Here is a 24,267-nt window from a genome sequence, read left to right as displayed (position 1 = left end):
GAATATAATGAATAAAATAAAAATTAAATAAATACAATAGATGAAGTAAATATTGTTCAATATTGTTAAATAATATTGTTAAAATAGAAAAAGGTTAGTAGATTTAATTTTCCTGTAATATACCCTCAAAACGAACATTTTTAGGTGCAAACTCGTATTATTTGTTACCTACGAAAACAATAAAAAGAAACGAAGAGTCATTCTATTAATCTACACTTGAACAAAACAATTTAACTATTGGTTCATGGTGTCTATATATTAAATATGTATGACGAGAAGAGGTGTTAGAACGGTTTATACATGGTTTTTGACTGTGTAATGAGCAGACTGCAGATCATTATATAAAAGAATACTTTTCCAATAAGACCGTGAGGGCCAGAAATTAAATAAAAATGAATCGTTTCTTTTAATCCTTTCGATAAACTAAAAATAGTGTGACTGTGTTATTAAAAATTCTTCTTGCTGCGTGTTCACAGCCATGTAAGAAGAACATTGTCCCCTATTTATTGAAAAGTGTGTATCGTTCTATCATAAATATATAAGATTATAACGAATCAGAACCGTGGATTACTTGAATCTGCAACACACATGTTCAATCACCCTGTACATTAAAATTGGAGCATAATTAGGGGCGCGAGTCGAAAGAACACGATCTGAAACAGAAAGTGCGCGTTCCAGGTTGCCCGATGAAGGTCGATCGAACCGGTAATTCAGCTCGAAAGAAGGGAGAACGTTTGTAAGATGGAAACACCGTGAAATCCCCGTGGGGTCGAACTAAAATAGAGGCGCGACGTCAGGCGGAAGGCTTCCGGTTTGCAAGGCCGAGAGTTTACGGGGGCGGTTGCAGGATCTCACGGCGTCGAGACGCATCCCTTAGCTCATTAGGTATGGAGCACCATGAATCCCGATTGAAATTGAGACGAATCGCTCGGCGAGTCAAGCGAGATTGGTCTCCGACCCGGTGTTTGCGTATCGGGCGGCAGAAGACCGATCGAAATGAATGGAAAGGAAGAAAAGGGAGAAAAATAGTCTCGGCGGAGGACGGAACGAGGTGGACAATGACGCGCGTAAGCAACCCCCCTAGGAGGGTGGCAACCAACCCCTATAAAACACCCGGATCTCGGCTGTGTCGACATCATTCGACGACAACTCTCGAGGATACTGCGAAGTCGAACGAGCAATGATCGGTAACGTTGCGTTCGCACCTTTCTACGTGGCCGGGATTCGCGCCCTGGTTTGCTTCTTCCTGTGCGTCGCTTCCTGCACCTCCAGCGAGTACGGTGAGCTGTTTTGTTCATTCATTGCGCCAACGAGTTTATTGCTTAATAATGCAGTGTGAAAAGTGCTTTTCGTCTCTTATCTCAGACGATACGCGACTTTACAGTCGGTGTAGAAAAGTTGAGAGTTTCTATCGTTCATGTAGCAATCGTTCTTATATGCTGGATACAGTGCGTGTAAATGAAAGTAATAAGTAATTATTAATGGAAAATCTGAAAGCTTTTGTTCTTAGATTAGGGTGTAGTTTGTAGATATGGTGTAGTCAATTTCCAAAGCTTGTCCAAAGATCTTTGTGTTTCTTAGATAAAGTCTACTCTAGGGGATGAAGTAACGGGTGGCTTTAAATGAATTGAAAAGTTTTAGAATCATGGGAAAGGAACCAGAAGAATACGAATTATTCGAATCAATTTTATTTTATTTAGAAACTTTTAATTTGATACGGTGTAAAGCTGTTAATGGTCAAAGAAAAAATGTATTTCGCCAGTGGGAAGAGATTCGCCGAGCAGCGCTGCAAGCGACAGGACGTCGGGTAACGATTTCGGACCGTGCAACGACGGAAAGTGCATCAAACGCACCACGCAGGACATTACCAGCGGCATGTGGTTCGGCCCGCGATTAGGCAGACGACGCAGATCAGAGCGAAAAACGGAAGTCGACCCGGACCTCGAAACCCTGGCGACCATCCTCGATGGTGGCCGCTGGGCTGTCATCACGATTCCAGGTAATTGTTCAACAATTATTGTATCCAAGAAAATGCACAAGAAATGTAAAATGTGTACCGTAATTAACCCCTTGCCGTACTATTTTCTTCATAGTTACAAGGATGAGCACTTTTTCTACTGTAATAATTTCTTAGAAGGAAAAGAAAATATATTTATTGCATTTGTCTACATTTAATTAAATGGTTAAATACCGGTGACAAGAGGACAGAATTTTATTCCGACTTAAAAGAACGGATTAACATTTATACTTAACAAGATATTAATAGAAAGTTCTACGACGAGCCAGACTCGTCAAAATACGGCAACGTGTTCAACGACAGAACGCATTGATCGTCGCTTTACTGCTAAGATGAACTGAATCAAACTGAAACTATTCGGTCTGCGGCTGTTTTACAGGTGGAGAAAAGCGGCAGCCGACTCAATTTACACCTCGGCTAGGACGAGAGTCGGGCGAGGAACTGTTCCCATACGGTTTCCCTAAAGATCAGGACGAACTCTACGCTGAGGAGCAATATGTTCCGCCGCTTTTCGCGCCACGTTTAGGTCGCCGATTGCCATGGACACCTTCGCCAAGACTCGGTCGCCAATTGCACAGCATCTTCAACAAACCCAGACAATACTCAGACGATCCACGCTTCTGAGATTTCGCTTGCTCGACATGCTGAAACAAAGACGATAGCCGAAGACATAGTGTAATTACCAAAATAAAGGACTTGTATCTATTTGTATTATAAAAGTTCCCTTCATACTTCTATCTCTGTCTCTTTTCTATACCCAGAATGATTTGCTAGAAACGATTGCTAGATCGTATAGACAGGCTCGTTTTAATTACTTTCTGATGATATTTTTCATTTGGCTCGGGACACGGAAATAATTGATTTCTACAGGCAGCGAGAAGATGAGTTCCCGTGTTATTCCTGTCCGTCCCGATAGTAAATGATTACTCGAGCAAAGAGAGGCGGAAAGCTAACTTGTATTTGTTGGCAGTGTTTCCGAGCTTTATGGTTACGAGCGGTGTCTACGCCGCCACATGGCCCATGGTGGTTCCGGTCGAAGAATTACACGCGCAGTCGCGCCTCCTTTAAAACTCTTACTCCAAAAGGGAATTTTTCCACCCCATCCTCAAAATCTTCCAGAGTGAAAAAAAAAGGGTACATCTAGACGAAATTGAGTCTTAACACTTTCACGTGTAATTATTTTTAACAGTAGGGTCAGTAAGCTTCCAAAAAGTAGTTTCTGTTTTACGAAAAGTTGACGGCATTAAACTCGTTGTAATTTGGCATCGAAGAATCAAACAACAATAAATCTAGGCTCATTTTAAAGTTTGAAGTCTGTACTTTTGCAAATTATCATTTATTTTCTTGTAACATGTTTTGTTGTGTAACAAGTAGTAAATTGATGTAAATGCTGTAGTAAATACTGCAAATTAAAACGCCTCTAAAAACATTAGAAAATTTTTTCCGTGACTGAATCTGTCATTGATATAGAAATCGAAATTTTTCCTTTAACCCTTTTAGTACCGAACGACGATATATCGTCGTTCGGTGCACTTGCCAAAAATACCAAACGACGATATATCGTCGCGCCTCCGTTGGAGCCTTATTGTACTCATCACAAGAGGTCTGTGTTTCAAAATAACTTTATAAAATGTTAAAATGGTTCATATTCGATGCAACACAAGTGAAAAAATGGTTATTAGATTTAACTTTTTGTTATATTTTATGTTGATTAGTGCCGCGGGTCTGTATATGTTAGAGCGATAAGATAGAAACGGGACCCGGGATATCCCTCGTATATTCGTCGATACGGGATAGTTTCTCTGGACCGTAATTGCAATTTTTACGATGTTTATGATAGTTATCAGAGTATTCCAATTGCAATAAAGGGTTGCATGGTATATGCATTAGTAAGCATCAATGCTAATAAATTGCTTGTGTAAGTAAAAGTAAGGAAATATTACATGTCGTCGCCACAACGACAATGCCTAAAGCATCATTCTGATCTTGATCACCAACATTTGTTTCAATGTGGGTGACATTACATATTCTTAGTGGCCAGAAAACTAACTATAAATATCTATAATAACACTTATATTTTTTTTAGTGACGTATTACCAGCTGCACGATCCACTTGTGTAGTAGATCTGTCTGACGCTTGCCGTGCATCATAGCGTTATCCTTCCGTTTTGTTATCCGACTTCTGCTATTGTATTGCAAATGATTGCAAAATGCAATGTCTATACATTATACTAAATGATGTATATAGAGCTATGACCAAATGATGACATTTTTTATGTGCAATTACCATTTGAAAAAGAGTAATCACATTAGTACGATTTCTGTTATGTCTTATGTTTATGTTATTCTTATGATTTTCAACAAATAATGAAACACAATTGGCATCGTTTTATTCTCCCTTTATTTCCGAATATGCTGCTTTTTATATTTTGTAAATATCACTTCTACTTTCGTTTTTACGAGCATTTTCGCAAACCTCTGCAAATTCGCCGATTCGGCCCGGTATTCTTCGCTTAGGCACGTTTTTTTCGCCGGTACTAAAAGGGTTAATACTCAGGATTTATTTCATGCTATCGTAATGTTAGTAAAACACCTTTCACTTTGTCAGTAGAAACATCTTTATTTATAACAGCGCAACAATACATTGCATAATTGTTTACGACCATTCATTCTCGTTTGAGTTACACACAAAATAGCAAATTTTATTAATCAATCCACTGAAGGATTGGAAACGTGAATATTCAACTAGCGATTACGAAACAAATTGTACCAAGAAGATCGGCGTTTCCAGGCCCTGCGCCGTACAATTACAAAATTTGAGTATGTACACATAATACTGTAGCTCGTGTTTCGTAAACGCATTGCCGATTGAATTCATTATGTTTTTTTCCTCACGATTTACAACTCCTATTCATTTTTACGAATGGAGAACTTAAAAGAGATCGCTAGTAAAATATACGAATTTTTCGCATAATTATATCGGAATTAATTAGTAATAAGCAATTTTCTATTTCGTGTTCCAATATCAAATGCAGGAAAAACGATCCATGCCGCTTTTCATGTAAGAGTCAATATGAATTTTAGCAAGAATCAATTGCTGCTTCGACGATGGTGGTGCCTCTTGTGACGAAATCTGAAAGCTTCGTTTGGGATTTGTGCAGCGCCAATTAGTACGTGGCGATACGCTGAAACTGTTAGTCAAAACTTAATTTTCAGATTTTACCACAATTGGCGCCACTGTTTGGCCAACACCTTCCGCTTTTTGTCATTTACTATTGGCGCTGTACGGACCAAAAACGGAGCTTCTTCATTTCGTCACGAGAGACGCTACTTTCATTAGAATTTGTAGATGATTCTTACCGCATTTTACATTGCATCTTACAGCGAATGCGGCAAGAATCATCTGTTCTCTTTATGTACGATAATAAATAAACCTTTTTCGCACGATATAGACATAAGAGAGTCTTCGGGACATTCGTGTACTTTTAAAATAAAAATTTTTGTTATCTACATTGATAGATTTCATGTTACTTTTCGCTCACATATTACCCTTATGGCAAGAATCACTAATCGCTCTAACAAATATTCAACTTTTTTCATTTTTGCAACAACCGAGCTGTTAAAAAATATTTTACGTTTCTTAAATTAGTCGAAACTCTCCAAATTGTATCAACAATGAAAGACAGCTTAATTACTCTTATTCCATTGGCACACGTCGACGAATCAACGACGACTTCTCAACTGTGCAAACAACTCGTCTGCTAATTATACTTTGCCTGGCTATTTACAATAATATTACAATTTGCTTCTCGAAAGCAAAGCCCTGAAATATACAATTGATGGTCGCAATAGCTGTTCTTCTCAAATCAGGCGCTTCAAATTAGATCCTCGAGGTAGATTCAACATTTATTACGACCGCCAGTGCGCGAAACATTCGCCGAGCTAATAATTAACACGATCGGAAGATCAATACCTGATAGCATAAATTTTCTCTTCCAATCCTGACATCGATGAGCGAACTATGAATCCCTGTGCGTTTGCAACAATTAGTTAACTTCGAAAAATATCAAATGTATTAACAAAATTTAATTCTACTCGCACAGAGATCCGCAAAATCGTACGCTCTCGAACAGATACTACAACGATCTCTGATCCAGAACTCAGGGACCAAAGCCAGCCACATAACAGATTCATCGATCACTTATAAGAATTCATTTTCAGCTAGTGTCCTCTTCAACTTCTTGTTTCCGTCCCCTAAATCGCTATGGCTGCCGCCTACAGCGGCGACGTATAAATAAACGCTTGACCAGCAAGCTTCAAACACAACAGACAATCCTTTCGATCAACAGTTCACCTTTTGGGCCTCCTTGGCGTTCTCCAATCTAACCTCGTTCACGATGGACTCGTAATTACAGTCCAACCGAACGTCCAACTTCGAATGCGACGCGTCGTCCGAGTCCTCGTCGAACCCGTTGTTCTGATGCACATTCCTCGACTCCGGCCACGAATTGTTCCCCTCGGAACATCCCCCTATCACAAAAATAAAGGGACACCTGTTCCTTTTCTGAAGATCTTGCGACGAACCCGAGCCGTACGTCCCCTGCTCGAAGCTCTCGTCCCCTGTCGAGCAGTAGACGTTGTCGTCGTTCGACTTTTGACCGTAATTCTCGCAGCTCTGAATCGACGACGAATCGTTCGTCGATCGGTAAATCTCCTTGCTGGAGTCTGTCGATCCGAATATTTTCTGTTGGTTCGGTGTCGAGGTCAGCTTTGCCTGGCTGATCCAGTACGAGAAGAGAGTGCGGTCCAAGATCATGAACGGCATTTCGAAGCACAGACTCCAGACCGCCGAAAGCAACATCGTGAGGCACAGGTTGCTCGAGAAGCTTCGGAACTGGACATTCAACAATGGTACGTGATTATAGCGAGGATTTTTGGGGGTACGTTTTTTATGATTTATCTTAGATCGATAGAGTTTTAAAGTACTCACAATTTGTATGGGGGTGACTATGCCAGCGGTTCTTTCAGCACCACCCTCAATCAACAAGAAGACGTAGTGGCACAAATAGGCGCTGTAAGTCAGTTTGCTGAGAGGAACCCAGCCTCTCCAAGAGAGACAGTGGTCCACGAAACCTTGAAGAAGAACATGTCGACATTGGTATACAAGAACATAGAATGCAACGGCTTGGTCAGTGATCAAAGAGACCCCGCGAAGATCAAACAGAAAATATAATAATCGTACCAGCATATCCATGAACACAGCAAAAGATGATCCAGGCGATCGACAGCGCGAAAACCTGCCTGTGCAGTCCGGCGTACAAGCTGGCCTCTAGCCTATCGTAGACGTGATCCTCGAAGTACATCCATCGTGGACCAACAAAGACGAACAACGCAGTCAGGGCAGCGATCATCCATCCAGCGAGCACGTACATCTGCAGAAAACCACCGGGACAAGGTGAAGAATAGTTGCATCGTGAAAAAGGACACGCCGGTTGTGAAAGATGATGCTGGTTGTACGAACACGTGACGCACGACCTCTTTGACCTCTCGGATCAAGCGGTCGCAATGATTTTCGTTTCGCTTCAGTAGAGAGGGAATATAGTCTCTTCTTGTTTCTCATCTCTAAATGCAGAAAACGAGTGTTAACCTTCTGAAAGGCCCGAGCTGGGCTGGCAACCCTAACCGGAATAGGTTCTTTAAGGTGACTCGTCTAATCGAGGCCGGAAACGTTCCCTCGTAGGACAATGAAAATTTATGGAGGAATGAACTTATAAGATGCGCTTTGTCCACTCAAATCGATAATCCACTTCCGATGTTATCACCCATGGTCGTAAAAGTTTGTTAAATTAGGCACACTTACCGGCCGTATTTTGATGACCCGCGACCTGGTGTTGTACAGGATGTAACCGAGAGCTAGGCCGATCACATAGGCACCGAATCTGTTGTACACTTTCGTGTAGATCTGCACGTAAACCTCCGCCACGTCGTTGGCTCTAGCAACAAAAAGAAAATCGTACGTGTAACATTTGAACGACGCGACAATACGTTAATCTCTTATCCATCAAATTGCAAAATAAAATGCGTATATTCGTATTTCATACTTCTTTATACAGCTAGACGGAAGTAAAAAGGATTTCATAAAATTCCCACGGATAAAGAAAACTCAAAAATCTGTAACACTGAGTGCAATACGCTTGAATGCTAATTGCAAATGTAACAGGAATAATAAATAATTTTCAGATTAATACGGAGCGGGTCAACGGAGCAAGTGATATAGACCGAAATTAATCAGACCGTGCCAGCGAGGAATTGTGAGACGGAAACAGAAGCTTTCAAAATCAAAGTTCGACGAATATCTGTACTTACTCTTTGTAGTAAAGCATGGTGCCTGATAGTTTTAGGGTGAACGTGATGACGAATGGTATAATGACCGATGCAACGAGGCCGAAACCGATCACGATCCAAAAGAAGATCTGTCTTGTGAACTTCACCATCGGGTACAGGAAAATCGGTGACAGCCAGACTAACTGCATGTCCGTCGCTAGGTACCATGATTGCGAGAGGCACTAAAAAATTTCAAATTGCAATTTATAAATATATATGGCCCAAGACCTACAGAAAATTATGCGTTACATTTATATTTAAAATTTCGAATTGCAATTTATAAATAATATATATATATATAAATATAACAAATGTAATAATATATAAATGTAACACATAATTTTCTGTAGGTCTTGGAATTCGAAAGTAAGAGATATTATATAAATTATATAGATAGACAGATAGGTAGATATAGATGTACAGAAAATTATCCGAATTTCAATATCTTAAATATAGTATAATAAATATTATTATACGTACTATTCTAGGCAGATTGACATAATTGTTCACGTAGAGAATATTAGTCCACCAATTCTCGCGACAATAGTCCCTGTTAGTGCCGACCCATTGGTCCCATTGCGGCCCAGTTCCCGTTTTATAGAACAAAGTGGCGTAAAAGCCGATCATCATGGCGTAAGCTGGCGTCAGCCTCAGATATCGATGTACATAAAGACCGATCACGTTTAAACGTCCCTTTGGGTCTTTCGCGTGCTTCGTCAGCACCGTGTACGCCATCAGCACTCCGCTCAGCAAGAAGAACGTGTCGGTGATTATGTTCGCGTTCAGCAGCAGCATGTTGCTCCAGCTCAAGTGCATCTTGAAAGAATTCAAAAGCATTGGATATTGTTAAATCACTTCGACGATCGCTCTTTTGTATGGCAAACGCATACGCTTGAATTTAATCGGCGAACACAGAACGCACTTCGCCTCGCGTAGGAACAAAAATTGACTCGTACTACTGTTTGTACCTCCTGCTTATTCTATTGAAGCAAGGCGAAGGCCAAACTTTCCTGTACCTTATATTTTCGTTTCTCATCGATCTGTTTTATCAAGCAGACTCTGTTTAAAAGTGAAATTTAATTTCGTCTTACCAGGGGGATCTCGTTTAGGTTCATTTTCACGCCGACGATCTCAGAGTAGAGCGTGTGGCCGCAAATGATCCAACAGATGCTGAGATAACGTAGTCCGTCCAGGCATTTGATCGAGTCTCTGGATCTATCGGTATTCAGAAGATTCTTTCCGTTCGTGTAGATGGAGAACGAGGTCAAAAGAATGTGTCTGTTGTCTGAAAAAGGTTGGTCTTTCTGAAAAGTCCGCTTGGAAACTAACAAAATGGGAATTTAACCTAGAGCTGGGCAATCTGAATCATTAAGGGTTTGAGCACAGCTACGGGCTACGAGCGAAGCTATGGAGCAACGCTAGAGGAGTGAGGACTGAGCCCTTCGTGAAGCGCTTTGCTCTTAGCTGCGTTATTACATTGCCCTACGTGATTCAGGTTGCCCAACTCTGATCTAACTGTATGCTAATACTTTTGGAACGGCCTATAATTTTAAACGGTGTTAAACAGTTGTATAGGTTGCGCGAAACGCATTTCTATGCCTAATGGATCGTCGATGTTTACAAATTCTGGATCGCGAGGTGTAGGATCTCGAGGCCTCTGCCCGTCTCTCTTTCTCGCGCGTTCGAAGTCTTTGGATCGACGGCGACGCAAGAACGAAGAAGGAGCGATAAAATGCAACGGGCAAACACAGCGTCCTTAACACTGATCGTTATCTGCGCCGACCGAGAATCGTTATCGGTCACGCGTGATCTCGCGATCCGATCGGATACCGATCGTTTTTCTGACATCGTTCCGCGAAGAATATCGATAAGCTGACCTACACAGGACAGGTGTAACGATCGTTTACGTAACGAGAACGTGCAACCCACCTTTTCGGTTCAACGTGCTCAGACGGCCTTGCCTGGCGATGTCGTAACTCGTGCTGGCAATTATGATCACGGCAAATATCGCGAGGATCGATCTGCAATTAAACGTTATCGTACATCGTACTTATTAGCTTGCTGACAAAAACAGTCTCTCGTATTATTAAACGCACAACCCTTTCACACGATTTCTTTAATTGCGGGACTGTTTAAAGTCACCGAAACCGGTAAACAGATTTGCGAATTTTCACATGACATCAACATTTCTTGAAACAATTACGGCAATTCGTTTCTTCTCGGACGGATTTTGATAAGTCGAATCGTTGTTTTCGTTCGCAAATTTCAAATCTTGTGCAAAAATCAAGACACATGCGTCGTAATAAAATTTTCAAATGATAGAGCTCGTCTTAAACAAGAATCATTAACGTAGATCTTTACTAATTTTCCCAATTACGATGAGAATGCTACGGAGAACGAGATCCCGATTCATCGGGCGCTCGCCTCGAATTTCAACATCAAATTGGGCAAAGCGGTAAAATCGTGATCAAATGAAACGTATTTGCTCGGCTCTTCAAGCTTCGTGATTGTATCTCTCGGTAATCTGAGCGTCCCAATTTTTCGAAACAACATCGAAATCGAGATCACGAGAAGCATACGCGGGATTACCCCGCGAAACAGATCAGGAAAGACGAGCTGTCCACGCGTCATCGGTCCAACAATATCTTTCCACGATAATTCCCGATTTTTCTAGCTGCCCGGAAAGCAAACTCCGTCGAGCAAATATTTACATCCAAGTCGGTGTATTGCGATGCGAATTTCAGGGACACGGAGGCGTTTGTCTCGATTCGATTATTCCGGAAAATCGTGCGCAGACAGCCTTGTCCTCGAGATAGACGACAAACAACACGAATAGCCGTTGCTTTAGCGCGACAACATAAGAGTTACTTTTGGAAGGCCGCGATACAATTAAATCCTATAACGATATTTACATGTAAATCCAGTCGGTTGCATCGAGGACCGGTTGATCCGTTTTTGCGGTGTGACAGGAGTTCTCGGGAACCTTCACCACCAAGTCGACACGACCTTCCACCTTGAGGGGGTCGAGGGCGATCTCCAACGCCTCCTGGATCTCCGTGTGATTGCAGCTAGATGGAACGCACCACATCCACTCGTAGATCACCGACTTTCCCAACTTCCATTTCACGCCCTGTGTCAAACGATCGATTTCTCAGTCTTTTTCGTACTCACCTTTAAATCTCTGATTTATTCAAAATAAATGGCACGTCTGCTGCAGCCGATCGACTGTGTAGCAACGCAGAATTAATCGTTTAAGCGGGCAGCAATACTTTAAGAGGACAACGAATTTAATTTATATTACACGTATCTTGTAATCTAAGATTACATCGAAACATTTTGGGAGATATTTCGCGAAATGCTTCTAATGCAATTTAGTTATTTGTTTATGTGGGTAAAGATCCATTTTACAATCGCTAATATTACAGTTTACGTAAACTCGTTTCGAATTTTGTGATATTGCAAATATGTTTATTGTGTTGCTATTGTCATTAACAAATTAAAGTGTCCTGTTTAAAAGGTCGATCGTACTAAATTTATTGGAATGAATAAGATCGAACGTACGGAAGAGAATCGATTATCGTTACAAAGATACTCTTCATTGGAAGTTGTACTTCTGAGAAAAGCAATTCAGAATCCAGTGGTTCGGTTCGGTCCCAGGCGGCGTCTGCTCACGCTAATAATAGTGATTTCACATCAAAGATAATAAATCTCCGAAAATCTCATCGCGACGAGGGAATTGATAACGATAATCATTAGTAAGATCGCTCGGCGATACGGATTCCCGAACGATGACCGATAAAGGTGTTAAATGAATTCGAGTTCAAGCACGTTATCGTGATGAAGAATAAAGAGCTTATCAATGGATTTCCACGGGAGAACGTTTTCGTTCGAAAACGATCATTTCGGTGTGTAATTTGTGCCGATGGAATATTTTCTCATCTTCTTCGGTTTTTAACAAAATCGACGATTTGTTTTCTACCTCTGTAAATTGAGGTTTCATCGAGATCATTGTCGACACGAGGCGACGGTCTACAATTTGATTCGTCACTGCTGTTCCTGTATAACAGCACATACAGGGTGGTCTACGCAACTTATGCATTAATTTTTTTACAGAAGCTGTTCCGGAGATTTAAAGGTCAACTTTTTTCTTAAATGAGATACTATATCTCTTATATAAAACTATGAAAAAATATCAAATTCTAAGTAAGAAAGTATTGACCTTTATTAGCTTAATTTTTGAACATTTTCTTCACATGATATCTAGTTGAAGATTCAACTTGAGAAAATTTTCAAAAAATGAAGCAAAATTACTCGTTAGCTGTTCAATTTATGGTTAATAAAGGTCCGATATAAAAAATATAGTATTCCATTTGAAAAAATAAAATTGACCTTCACATCTCCGAAACAACTTCCGCTGTAAAAAAATACATCCACTACATACTATGTCCCTTTAAGCCACGAAACTTTTGTACTGAAAAATTTATTGTATTGCATAATCGAATGCTCCAATAACGAAGGATCGACTCACCGATGCGATGGCGACGTTCAGAAGGACATCGCCCATGTCAGGCAAGTGATGTCCGCCGCGGTCTCCACTGATGTCAAACTGCACCATGGCGGTGCAGGCCTTCCCCGTGAATCCGTGTCCGGTTTTCACGCGCAGGCACTCGTCGTAATTGCCTAGCTGCTTGTAATTGCCCATGATTATGCCCGATGGAATTTTCACGGACGCGTCGTACACTGGAATCCAGAAGAAAAGAAGGTCTTTGTACTTTCCTCGCGGCGACACCTCACCCCGCGCGAACATGAAAATGCCAAAGCGTGCGCGCGAGACTCAAAATACGGGGCGCTTGTTATCATCGGGGAAATCGAGGACAGAAGAACTCCTTGACGCGAATCAACGTCAACCGGTTCGATTCGTTGTCAGGCTCCGGTTGATTGTTAAATGCCAACGCGGCAATCCGTGATCCTCCGATCAAAGAATCCGTAGTGGTTTTTCGTTGTTTCAGAGATCGGCGTTTCTTGGAGCCGTTTATGAAATTTTCGCGACTATATGAGAAATGTGACATTTGTCTAGTTGAATAAAACTGTTGAGAATTACAATTTCGGCCCATTCTCTCAAACATCGAAGTCTTCCTTTTGCAATAATATCATATTTGGTATACAATTCTCTACAGCTGTTCGATTACTAGACTATGAATTTCTGTGGCACGTATAGATTTTTAAAAATGAAGTTTACAAATGAATTTAAGATTAAATTAATTATCTTTTAGTAGACGAAGGGAGCTTTTCTTTAATTCTGATTTTTGTAAGATAACGCGTATGAAAATAAGAATTTGCACGAAGATCCGCAATTTATTGATTAAGATTATTGGCGAATCTGGGGTAAAAGTTGTTGAAACTTGAGTTGTAACCACTTCTTCAACCACATTGAACTATGAATGATTGTTGTTACTGCTTGCCACTACTTTGTGCAAAAATACAATCTAGAAGCACGATGATACAGGGGTAGAAACAATTGCAGACACAAAGAGTAGAGGCAACAGCCTCTACATAACCTGTCAAATTAGTCCAAGTAGATCCTCGGATAGTTTACGTATCGAGATTCATAGATTCTTTGATTTCTCAATGTTTGTTGCTGAAAACAAATGAATCTGTCGGCTTGTATTGTCTTATTTGAAAGCGGGGAGACAATGCCGTGTTGTTGGTCGTATGCGAACGATTTGCCGATTGCATACACGGAAGTGCATCTTAAGAGGAGATACGCGCGCGGGAATTGCGCGGTTACGCGGATTGTGAAACGGGTCGGTCGATAAGGGCGCACCCGAGAAAAATCTAGCTACGATATCTCGAGTTTTTCACCAGATGCCAGATAGCGAGGACAAGCATGCTCGCTGACAATGAGTTCACGCTCGCAAATAACGCCGACGCCTACAGATCAATCACAACATCTGCGTCACGATCTCCAAAATTTTCTCCGGAAACAGCATCCTTCCAACGGCTACAACTAAGTATACAATGCGAGTAATTAATAATTGTGTAAGTTCAACCATAACCCGGTTGCGTAACAATTTCTATTCGGATCGCTTGTTATGCAAAGTTAATTATCAATGCTTCTACTCGCACGTACGATCATCTCTCGAGACAACCGATCAAAAGATTAATGAATCAAGAAAGGTATTAAGCGGTTTCGTAGTCCTCGATTTGCAAAAGTACAATACTTGCACGGAATGATTTCTACGCGAGGAGTCCTTGAGACGTGGAGAACGTCGACCCACAGGATCGACCTTCGCTTAAGGCTCGTGGGATCAATGCAATTTTATTGTTTCTTAGAAGCATTTTTTGCGGGAAATATCTTTCAACAAGGATACCCGATTTTTTGCTTAGTCGATTTTTGATTTCACCTCTACCTCTTCTTCTTCTTTTTCCAAGAAGAAACGCGTCATTGGAGAACCTTCCATATACTTCCATAGCTTTTTCAACACCTGTTAAAAATGTGTCCGATTAAGTGATGTTATAAATGTTTTTACAGTAACGGCACATCCTCGCAGGTATATTTATAATCTCAACAATAGTAGGATAGAAAATCTTCCAGGATATAATTATTAACAAATCTCTTGGAGTATGAAAAAGGAGATCGATGGTTGCGTAGATCGTTTCCTAATGCGAATAGGAAAAATAAGCGGGATGACGTAGATTGGAGCGGCTCAGATAGGAAGCAAGGGTTAATAACACATATTACGAGGAATCGGAATTTATTCAGATGCGCATTTGCAAGGAACCGGCGCTCTAAGGCCACGCGTTCGTTTACTCCCCCGTCGGTATCTTCATCGATGACGACGCATCGCCTATCCGGTGCATTTATTCCTCTGGCCTGCTGCCACTTGGAAAATCTTCTACCTAATCGAGCATCGAAGAACATCGAAGAGATCGCTGACATTTGACTCGTAAATCCTTCGCGATTTCGGACCACCGCTTTCGCTCGCGGTTTATTCCGCTCCTAGTTTTCCGCTTACAGAAATTATTCCACGAGGAAAACTGCGGTCTGGCAGTGTATCGGTCGATGATCTTGTAATCAATTTCGTTTAATAGACTGGAACTGTCATAGAATTTGATCTCGCATAGAAATTCCAAGAAACATTGATACTTAAACAGTTGTGAGATCCGGCGAACTCGGATGTCCCTACGAACATGGAATAATTTTTCCCGTGAGTGAAGTCGCCATAAGTTTCGAGATTGATGAAGGCTTTCCCTTGCAAAGAGCGCTTGGAACTTGATCTACGATTTTTCATCGTTGTTTAATCGGATTTTTTAACGAACCACTGTATTAAATCGAGTTATAAATTACTTTCGTTGTTTCTTTATTTTTTATCTTATTTTTTTATTTTATTTATCTTGAACCCTTATGTATTTAATGAAAGTAAACACTCGTTAGTTTCGGTGACTCATAGTGGGTAGATACGTACAATGGATTCTACCTAGCTGAATCGGAAAAAATCTATGTCAATTTTGAAAAAAAGCGATTTCCACCCTTCGAGTTGACTTGTATATTTTTACGCTCGATTTACACGAACATTATTCATATGTTATGCACGCGACGGTAAACATGCTAACAGGCCATTCAAATAATCTCGAAGGACACGGTATGAGCCGCCGCGGCCTCGTTACGAAATCCGAAAACGCATACCCAAAAACAGAGCCGCCATGCCTCGGGCTTTCGCAAACAGGATTTCTAAACCCGCCGCCATTTCTCGCGACGCAGCGCGAGAATCGACCGTTTAACATTCGATCTTCATTCGAACGGAAAAAAGAGAGCTGCATACACGACCAGCCTTGAACCGACCGCGATGACGCGATCCTGAATTTTTTTTGCAAGCAGTTACGCAAGACGATTCCAGGATCTGGCGTTCGGCTCCGCAGATTTTTTCGAAACCCGAGAGCAATCGATTTTACATAAAATTCAGCCGATATTGTTCTAAATCCGCGTAGTAACGCGGAGAAATTTCGCAAAAGTGGGCTGTTACGGAGCAACTCGAAAAATCTGAGAAGCTTCGAATGGATTATCGAGTACACTGTTATCACTTTCTGTGGTTTGTCCAGATTATCCAGATAATGTTCAGACTGCTGTTGAAAGACAAAAATTTCGATTTATGATTTTATTGCGTCATTTAATGTATTATGGAATCACGTCGAGATAAAAAGAATTCTTTCCAAGTCTCTTCAAACCGCTTGTACTCTCTCGCCGTATAGTTCGGATAATACAGGTCCTACTGCGCCCATTCCAGACATTTTTCCACGAGAAACAGGCGCCGATAATTGCGGGAATAATTGCGAGCGTTTTCGAAATTTCAGGGAATTTTGGTGAATAAATGATACAATGGGTTTGGCACTATAGTCGGTGGGAGCAAATGAGCGCGATTACAGTCGGAAACACCTTCGAATTGCATTCCGCCGTCAGCGATACAATGTTCGGTAATTATTCGCAGCGCGGCCAATTTAGACTTCCTACAACGGGAATGCAACCGGCCACGCCGATTGCACGCGCTGGTTGCATTTTATTCCGCGACAGACGCGATTAAGGGCTTCCTGTACGTTTCTCGATTTAAAACGATTTCTTTTCCCCGGACGTGTTTAGAAGGCTACTACAGAAATTGCACTAGAAATTGCGATTGTAAAGGAAGGTGAAACCATCCTGTCCCCTTCGAAATCACAGCTCCGCGCAAATTTCGTCGTCTCAAATGATCGATCTCTCTTCGCAAATCTGGGCGTTATCGATGAATTGCAAACAATTGCCGTTCGAAGAAAACGAAAATTTGAGTTTCATCTTTCTTTGCATATTTTCGAAGGTGCAAGTCGTGGAGTAATTTTCAATTTGAATTGCAAAGAAAATTTCAGTTATCGGCGAACTTAAGCGAGAAATCTGCGTGACCCGTCGAGTCCGAACATGCGTTTGAAATAATCATAGAACGTAACGACGGCGTGTGGTCGTGAATCGTGATGATTCGTGTGGAGGGAGCCTAAAGAGACGCGTTGGCGTCGGAAAAGAGGAAAGATCGATCGATCATCGGTCAGCGAGCAAAAAGACCGGCTCCGATACACAAGGACGGTCATCGGCACCGACGTTATTCCTTGTTGACCCAGTTCGCGTGCGACACATGACGCACAACGCACCACGATTTGCAGATTCGCTCGAATTCGTAAATTCGCGCATTTCCGAAAATCCACGCATCTCCCTAAAATAGGACAAAGAATTTTTCTGGTGGAGAAAGGTTTCTCCGATAACCGAACTCTTGCTAGCCAATTTTAGATCACGAGCGGGCCAAGTTATTCTCTATTTTTATAGAATAATTTCGTTAGTTCGTAATTATCGAAGTTGCAGCTTTCAGACAAGGTTTATGAACTTCTCCACATCGGTCGAGATTTTGGGAAAACTGAAACGAAGAAAAGCTCTTCGGCTATATAGTTTGCTTTGTTGTGCAAAGCTGCGACTTGGCGAGATAAACGAAAGGTCGCGAGATAGTAGTTCGATGAATTCGCTTGCACTATAATCTATAATCTGTTTTCGTTGCCATTCATACACGCTCGACGAACTTTTGGCTGAATGATTTATCGCCGCTCGTATTTCTGCGTGCAAATAACGTGAATCGTTCTATAACTAGCTCTGCAATTAGTTTGGTAATTAGTTTTGTAATTGGTTTTACAATGTCACCGCAGAAACACGAGGCACGTCGGTCGAATTGAAATTTTCAAGCTTACGATTTATTCCTAATTTGACGTTGATCTATATCTTATCATACTCCTCTTCAGAAAACGAATACTGTCTTTTAGATATCATGATATTTTTTAAGACGCGCAAATTGTGTCGCCTCGTAAAAATTCATTTCGCAGATTTATGCGAATCCTGTGCCCGGCGGTCATCGTCGCTATAACGAGATCCGATCGTTTCGAAAGTGAGAGTGTCTCTGACCGAGGCGCCATTGTTGATCCGACGCGTTGCGTAAGAGGACTTCGGATCCTTCGATCCAAGACTTCGCTGCATCGATCCGATTTCGGGGAACCGCTTCGCCTGTTGATATTTATAGCAATCGACCGGAGTGGGACTGTTGAGCTATTTTGAAATTACACGATTAATTTCGCACGAATACAAATCTGAGAAAAAAAGAAACCGGGTACATACTATTTCAATATTTCGAAATTACAGGGCAGCTACGGGACGCCGTTAAAAATTATTATAATTTCGACGTTATCAAATTCCTTTATATTCGAAAACTGTTAAATATGTAATTGTGTCATGCGTCGCGAAATTCAATTTCATATGTACATATAAAATGCATCAGGTTATATAGAATGCAAATACCATTATATCTCGATTTTATAGCACCATTTTAATAGTTAACCATTGTAAAATCGCTTGCAAAGGGTTGAGTGGATTAAATTCTGGCGACGAAGTTATTGCCAATTTTGGCAATCGATTGGTCGAAAATCATACTGAAATCGACATCGTGGCAACGAGATTTTGTAGAACACTGACCCGTAAATCTATTACCACCCCGATAAGTAGAAATTTGCGCACTCCCGGCCGATAGTGTTTGTTTCGCATCGTACCGATTGCATAACGTTTTCAAACTCGATAGCCAAGACGCGATTGTTGTTTATTTAAGAAAATGAACGTTAAACGGTATTGACTTGTTTCCAGGATCGATTCCTGTTCTTTCGCAATCCACTATTTTTCACGATATTCCGAAAGTTTAAACATTCACGATTCAACGAAAATCGGTAACTCAGTGTGCTGGAAAACATGCCAGTTCTGATGTTCTGATGCTGCGTTGTATCGCAGTTCCGTGGTTTTTATTCGATCCGATGGCTTGTGTAATTGTAAATAAAGATAAAACTTCGATAAAACTTCGTTGCATCGGCGATAATTCTAACGATGATGAACGACAAATAAATCCGTGATGCCAAACATGTTATTACTAAGTATTTCCTCGTAACTGCATCAGAAGTTTCTAAATCAATTACATGATACCGGAGATTGATAAAAATTTATTGCTTCTTTTAATCATTTTCGACTTTTGCTGCTACAGTTTGTTATTTTAACTGGTCATTTTTCCCACATTCGCAGAAAAACCGCCGCTCAGTGATACCAAAAGTAATTCTTCGTATTGCACATCGTTTACGGCAATTATTTCTTTGTTGATTTCTCGATTGCAGCGATCCGACTCGACATTTTTCAATCGAGAGGAAAATTATTCAACGCCACGTTATTTCAAACACGACTTCTAGATCGGCTCTTGTGCGTCATCGATGGAAAAATTTTCGTACACTTCCGGAAAACTGCGCTAATCGGCAATAATGCGCAAAACTGGCCGATACGACGGCATTGACCCCATCGAACTATGATTACCGTTATCGCCCACTTCGAAAATTAACCGAGTTCCCATCAATTATGAATCGAATTACGTGATTCAACTAGAACGAACGGTTCCACACGTAGCGGCGCGCCGTTCGTTGTACTTGGAGAGATTAGGCTCCTGCCGTTGTCTAACATCACTGGCCGCGACGACTTAAGGTCAAGATCCAATGCTACGAACCATTTCACGATCGATGGAAGCATTGTCCGGGGAACTCCGTGAAATTCTGCGACTTTCACCGATCCGCCAATTTATCGCAACCAAATAAACAAAATCGAAATCTGTCGTTTTCGGAAATCGTTAATCCATTCTTTCGTCGAAAAGTTTCTTCTCTCCAGCTAAGAATTGCCGAAGTGAACAATATAATTAGGTTCTATCAAAAGCACGTGTCTATCTAGTGTTCTCGCAAAACTTTGAAGCAAATAAAAAAAAAAATAAAAAAACAGTTTCGGAAAAGTCAGATAAATATACCTCGCCGACATATACAGCCAGAGAAATTTTACGCCACGGTGTTCGTTAACTCGCCGTGCCCGATCAAAAAAAGTGGCACGCGAATGGCAGACCAAACAAAAATGTGAAACGGATTCCATCGGGAAACGATAAAAAGAATCGCTTCTTTTGGGAATGATGCAAACAGCAAATATGATTGTGTTGTCTTGGATATTGCATATCTTCCTGAGAGTACGGGTCAGTTGGTCAACGTTAATTCGCAAAATTTGCTAGTACCGCGCCGGCTTTTGAAACGCCACGAGGAAATTTGAGACACGTTCTTGTCGAATTAGAAAATCGATTCGGGTCGTTTTGACACTGCCCGATCGCCCTAGAGCGTTAATCAACGAAGGTAGCAGATGAGGGAACAGGTTCAGCCGAAGGAAACTGGTTCATCGGTCGATTCGTACTAAAACCTCGAGGTCGTTGACACCGTGAAATGAAATTTCTAGTTCGTGGGAGTCCCCGAAACGTTTTTTGGCCCAAGTTCGTCATACGGTGCTCCTCTCACCTAGTGACAGACACGCGGTCGGCTCCTTTCCTCCGAAATGTCAGGGAGATTCGTTCATCTTTTGCGGACCAGGCGGTCCATTCAAGAAAAAGCGAACACGGATCGTTGCCTAATTTCGTCGTCTATAAATAGCGACACCGAGGTGAACGACCTGTTGCCTAGCTCGCGAAACCGTTTCACGTATTAGAATCGAAATCGGCATCGACGGAGCGCGTTTTACGCGTGAGGTAACGAAGAAAGTGTTGCTCGAATCGGTATAGAAAAATTGCGAGCGATATGAACCTAATGAAGTCATCGAAATGTTTGCTACCGTCATTTCTTTATCTTTTAGCCTAAACAAATCAAAAATTCATTAGGAGATATTATAAACATTTAGCGAAGCAGAATTATGGATTACCTTTACATTGCGCTATGATTTCAAACAATATTAATTTACATATTTTTATAAAAATTGCGATGATCGCGCACGCGTGAGAAATGTTTATTTCACATAAAGTCCCGCAGTCGGATTATTGTGTTTCGATGATTTTACTTGTCGTTTCAAGGATTTTATGAAAACTGATATATGATTAAACCATTCGCGTAAAATTAGAATTCGCGTAAAACTGGATTAAATGTCGACAGTATTAATCATTCTTTCATGTTTGCAGCATGTATTGAAAGTATTTATCATTTTGTAAATATCGACAATTCGGTGATTCCTTAAACCATTTGCGTCACGCGACGATCACTATTTGCACAGAATCGACGTTGCGATCATTTAAATATGACTCGATAGCTGCTTTCGATAGGGTAGTTGATTTTGCCTCGTTCTTCGTTCCAGTTGCTTCAAAGAGTCCGAAATAAATTTGCACGCCTATGTCGTTACTTGTACCGCGCAAGGGTGGATTGTACGAGAGTGAGTCGATAGGATCACAAAGACGAGAGAAAGAGAGAGTTTTAGAAATTTGAAAACGTGGGTTTTGGCCCGGGGCGGGACCGGTGGAACGGTACTTTTACGAGCGCTACCGTGGCTCCCTTTTGAGAGACAATTGATCCTCTCCCGTGACGGACTGGCGTAGGGACCCCGTTAGATAATGACGCGCGAATAGGTAGACAGACCGACAGATTGCTCAAACGGTATTTTTACGGCGTTTCGGGGCCGGTGCCGGTGCCGACGCGATCTCCATTGCTCTTCATCGCTTTCTATTCGGGAGGACCGGCATGGCAGCGTCAGAGAAAGAGAGAGGTCACTGACCCGCGAAACCAATTGAGCAATCCACGAAACCGAGGCCCACTGCATCAGTCATCGGCGCCGTATGCTCATGCTGGGCATGATGCCGGTCGAATACGCGTCCCACAAACCAACAATCATCGCCGCCGGTGCCGACAGCTGCCGGAGGATGCACTCTCCGATGTCTTTTCAAACTTCCCGCGTGTCTGTTCAAGTCCCATGCTATCTTTTCCGAGCCCCTTGAAACCAGAAAAGCTCTCTGATCCTTATACCAATAATTTTCTTTCCAAAACCTACATTCGTTTCATCCGCTTTACTCTATTTGATTAGATTTAGCCTAATTCCTTAGAAGAGTGCGTTCTTCAAGAATTCTTTTTCAGAAAATTCACGAACTTTTTTGTTAAACTAGTATGCTGTTTGAGAGTAAATAGATTGTGCAAATCGCAGAAAATTTTTAGTTGAAAAATCGGAAAAAATAATGGGACACAAGCCAGCGTTTCAGAAATCACTTTACTAAGAACTGGATCGTCAGAAATTAAAATAAGAGATCGAGAAACAAACAGAAATCGTCCACAGTCTTCAAGGGTTTAGAAAATTTCGAATCTTTTAAATGTCATTTTTTCTCTAGTTGCGAGAATGTGCTGCGACTTTTAGGGTTGCTTACGTACGGCAAGTGTCGCGCGGTCTGTCCAATAGATCTTGTTGCAAAAACTGAACACTTTTCTGTTGATAATACGAGCTGGTGTCACAGTATCCGATGAATGTTTTCGATAGAATAGAATAGTTTTCACGCGATAAACCAACAAAACAACAAAATAAAAATACTGTAAATGTTAAAAACACTAATGGTCCACCCTTTTTTACGAAGAGTTCCCAAATCAGAAAATCTTTATCTTTTCCGTGCCCGTCGCTAATAATTGGAAGAGAATTGCGACGGTTTAGTTTTGACAGCAAAATGACACTGATAAAAATATCGATTGAAGTGATTGATTAAAGAGACACATTCGACTTACTTTGCAGAGCCCACGGTGTGTATCTGGCCACTTCCCTCACGAAAAGAGCGCTGTTGCTCAAGCAGGTATCGGACGCGCCGTCAGAGGGTGCGAATGGTTTGGCGAGCAGCTCCAGCAGCACGGTTTCCGGTTTAACTCGGGCTTGGACAGGGGCGGCAAGCAGATCAATGGCGATGAAGAGGAACATGATTTTGAGAACAGAGGTTAGCCGTTGGCCGCTGGGGCCGATGGAAGCGGAGGAAGCGATGGGGCAGCCCATGGTGCTCGCGTGTAACTAATTGTGCGAGGGGGTCCGAGAGCACACGTATCGGGCCCGGACGCGGGTCACCTCTGTCCGCTGGTAGGCTAGGTGTGCACTTGCGTGAAACTTGAGGCCGGCAAAGTAGCAGACGTCAAAACGTGAACTGTACGTTCTGTCAATCGCTGGGGCATTTATATATGTGTTACTGGTGTGGCGCGCCGGCACGATGATGGGGGTAAGAGCATTCGACTCTCCGATGGGCACCTCTTATCGATGCGACCGAGGATTACGCGCGCGGCGCGTAATGTGTCTCTCCTCTCCCAACCCGGCCCGGCACGGCCCGGACCGATCCATGGCACGGCACTCTAAAGAGAAGAGAGGAGAGGAGAGAGTGGGAGAGACCGAGAAAACGTGTGTGCGCTCGTTCGTCGGTAGGAATTCGACACGATCGGAAAGATCGAACGGGGATCTCTCGGCCGCGCGACCAACGTCCTCAGGCTCGAACAGCCTTTCGAACCTTTTCGTCTTTGGCCTTTCTCAGCGTGGTCCGCACCGGAGACGATCTGCTAGGGTACGTTGCACGGGTTCGAGTTGCCATCATAGAAGCACGCGCTGGTCTCCAGGACTTGGGTAGTTCAGAACAGAAATTGAAAGAATTGCGAAACATTCTATTTAACCCTTTGACTAGTGATTCCTAAGAACGCGAGTATGCGTCTAGCAGAGATTATCGGTACGGACATGGTTCCGGCAAACTGAAAAGTATTTCAATATGGAGTATGCCACGATCAAGGGTTAAAACTTTGCATGTTTTAAAAAACTGTAGCACGCCAACATAAAAACATCGTTATAGTTTGGAAACGCTCATCACGAAAGCGGACTGGCGAATATTCCTTACCTGAGTTTATTACTGCCGAACCCTTTGTACCTTTCTTAGTTTATTAGTCACTCTAGGATATTCGCCTTTCACTTTTCAGCCCTTACGGCTGAA

General features: G+C 41.9%; 2 protein-coding genes across 2 annotated transcripts; one reads left to right on the top strand and one right to left on the bottom strand.

Annotated features, from left to right (window-relative positions):
- Nucleotides 1-1,152: 1,152 nt before the first annotated feature.
- On the top strand, nt 1,153-2,703 carry Pban (pheromone biosynthesis-activating neuropeptide). The gene is made up of 3 exons (XM_078194896.1): nt 1,153-1,280; nt 1,763-1,999; nt 2,397-2,703. Exons 1-3 carry the CDS (start codon nt 1,181-1,183, stop codon nt 2,639-2,641), a joined length of 582 nt encoding a protein of 193 aa, XP_078051022.1. The 5' UTR covers nt 1,153-1,180; the 3' UTR covers nt 2,642-2,703.
- Nucleotides 2,704-4,623: 1,920 nt separating this feature from the next.
- Nucleotides 4,624-23,494, bottom strand: LOC144478346 (O-acyltransferase like protein). Its single transcript, XM_078196153.1, has 11 exons — nt 23,039-23,494; nt 12,930-13,141; nt 11,314-11,531; nt 10,331-10,422; nt 9,493-9,686; nt 8,882-9,217; nt 8,384-8,583; nt 7,878-8,010; nt 7,260-7,449; nt 7,008-7,150; nt 4,624-6,911 (listed from the first exon to the last, which is right to left on the bottom strand). Exons 1-11 carry the CDS (start codon nt 23,295-23,297, stop codon nt 6,360-6,362), a joined length of 2,529 nt encoding a protein of 842 aa, XP_078052279.1. The 5' UTR covers nt 23,298-23,494; the 3' UTR covers nt 4,624-6,359.
- Nucleotides 23,495-24,267: the final 773 nt, after the last annotated feature.

Source organism: Augochlora pura, chromosome 2, assembly GCF_028453695.1.
Source record: "Augochlora pura isolate Apur16 chromosome 2, APUR_v2.2.1, whole genome shotgun sequence".
NCBI classification, from domain to species: domain Eukaryota; kingdom Metazoa; phylum Arthropoda; class Insecta; order Hymenoptera; family Halictidae; genus Augochlora; species Augochlora pura.
Note: the sequence above shows the minus strand (reverse complement) of the source record. Positions and strands in the feature narration are given on the sequence as shown.

Excerpts from the sequence above, each read along its gene's own strand:
- LOC144478346 (XM_078196153.1), bottom strand. The coding sequence starts at position 23,297 with ATGGGCTGCCCCATCGCTTCCTCCGCTTCCATCGGCCCCAGCGGCCAA. Across the intron at positions 13,142-23,038 it reads CACACCGTGGGCTCTGCAAA|TGTACGACGCGTCCGTGAAA; the intron begins GTAAGTCGAATG and ends TCTGGATTCCAG. Across the intron at positions 10,423-11,313 it reads GCAACCGACTGGATTTACAT|ATCGATCCTCGCGATATTTG; the intron begins GTAAATATCGTT and ends GTTTAATTGCAG.
- Pban (XM_078194896.1), top strand. The coding sequence starts at position 1,181 with ATGATCGGTAACGTTGCGTTCGCACCTTTCTACGTGGCCGGGATTCGC. Across the intron at positions 1,281-1,762 it reads CTGCACCTCCAGCGAGTACG|TGGGAAGAGATTCGCCGAGC; the intron begins GTGAGCTGTTTT and ends GTATTTCGCCAG. Across the intron at positions 2,000-2,396 it reads GGCTGTCATCACGATTCCAG|GTGGAGAAAAGCGGCAGCCG; the intron begins GTAATTGTTCAA and ends GCTGTTTTACAG.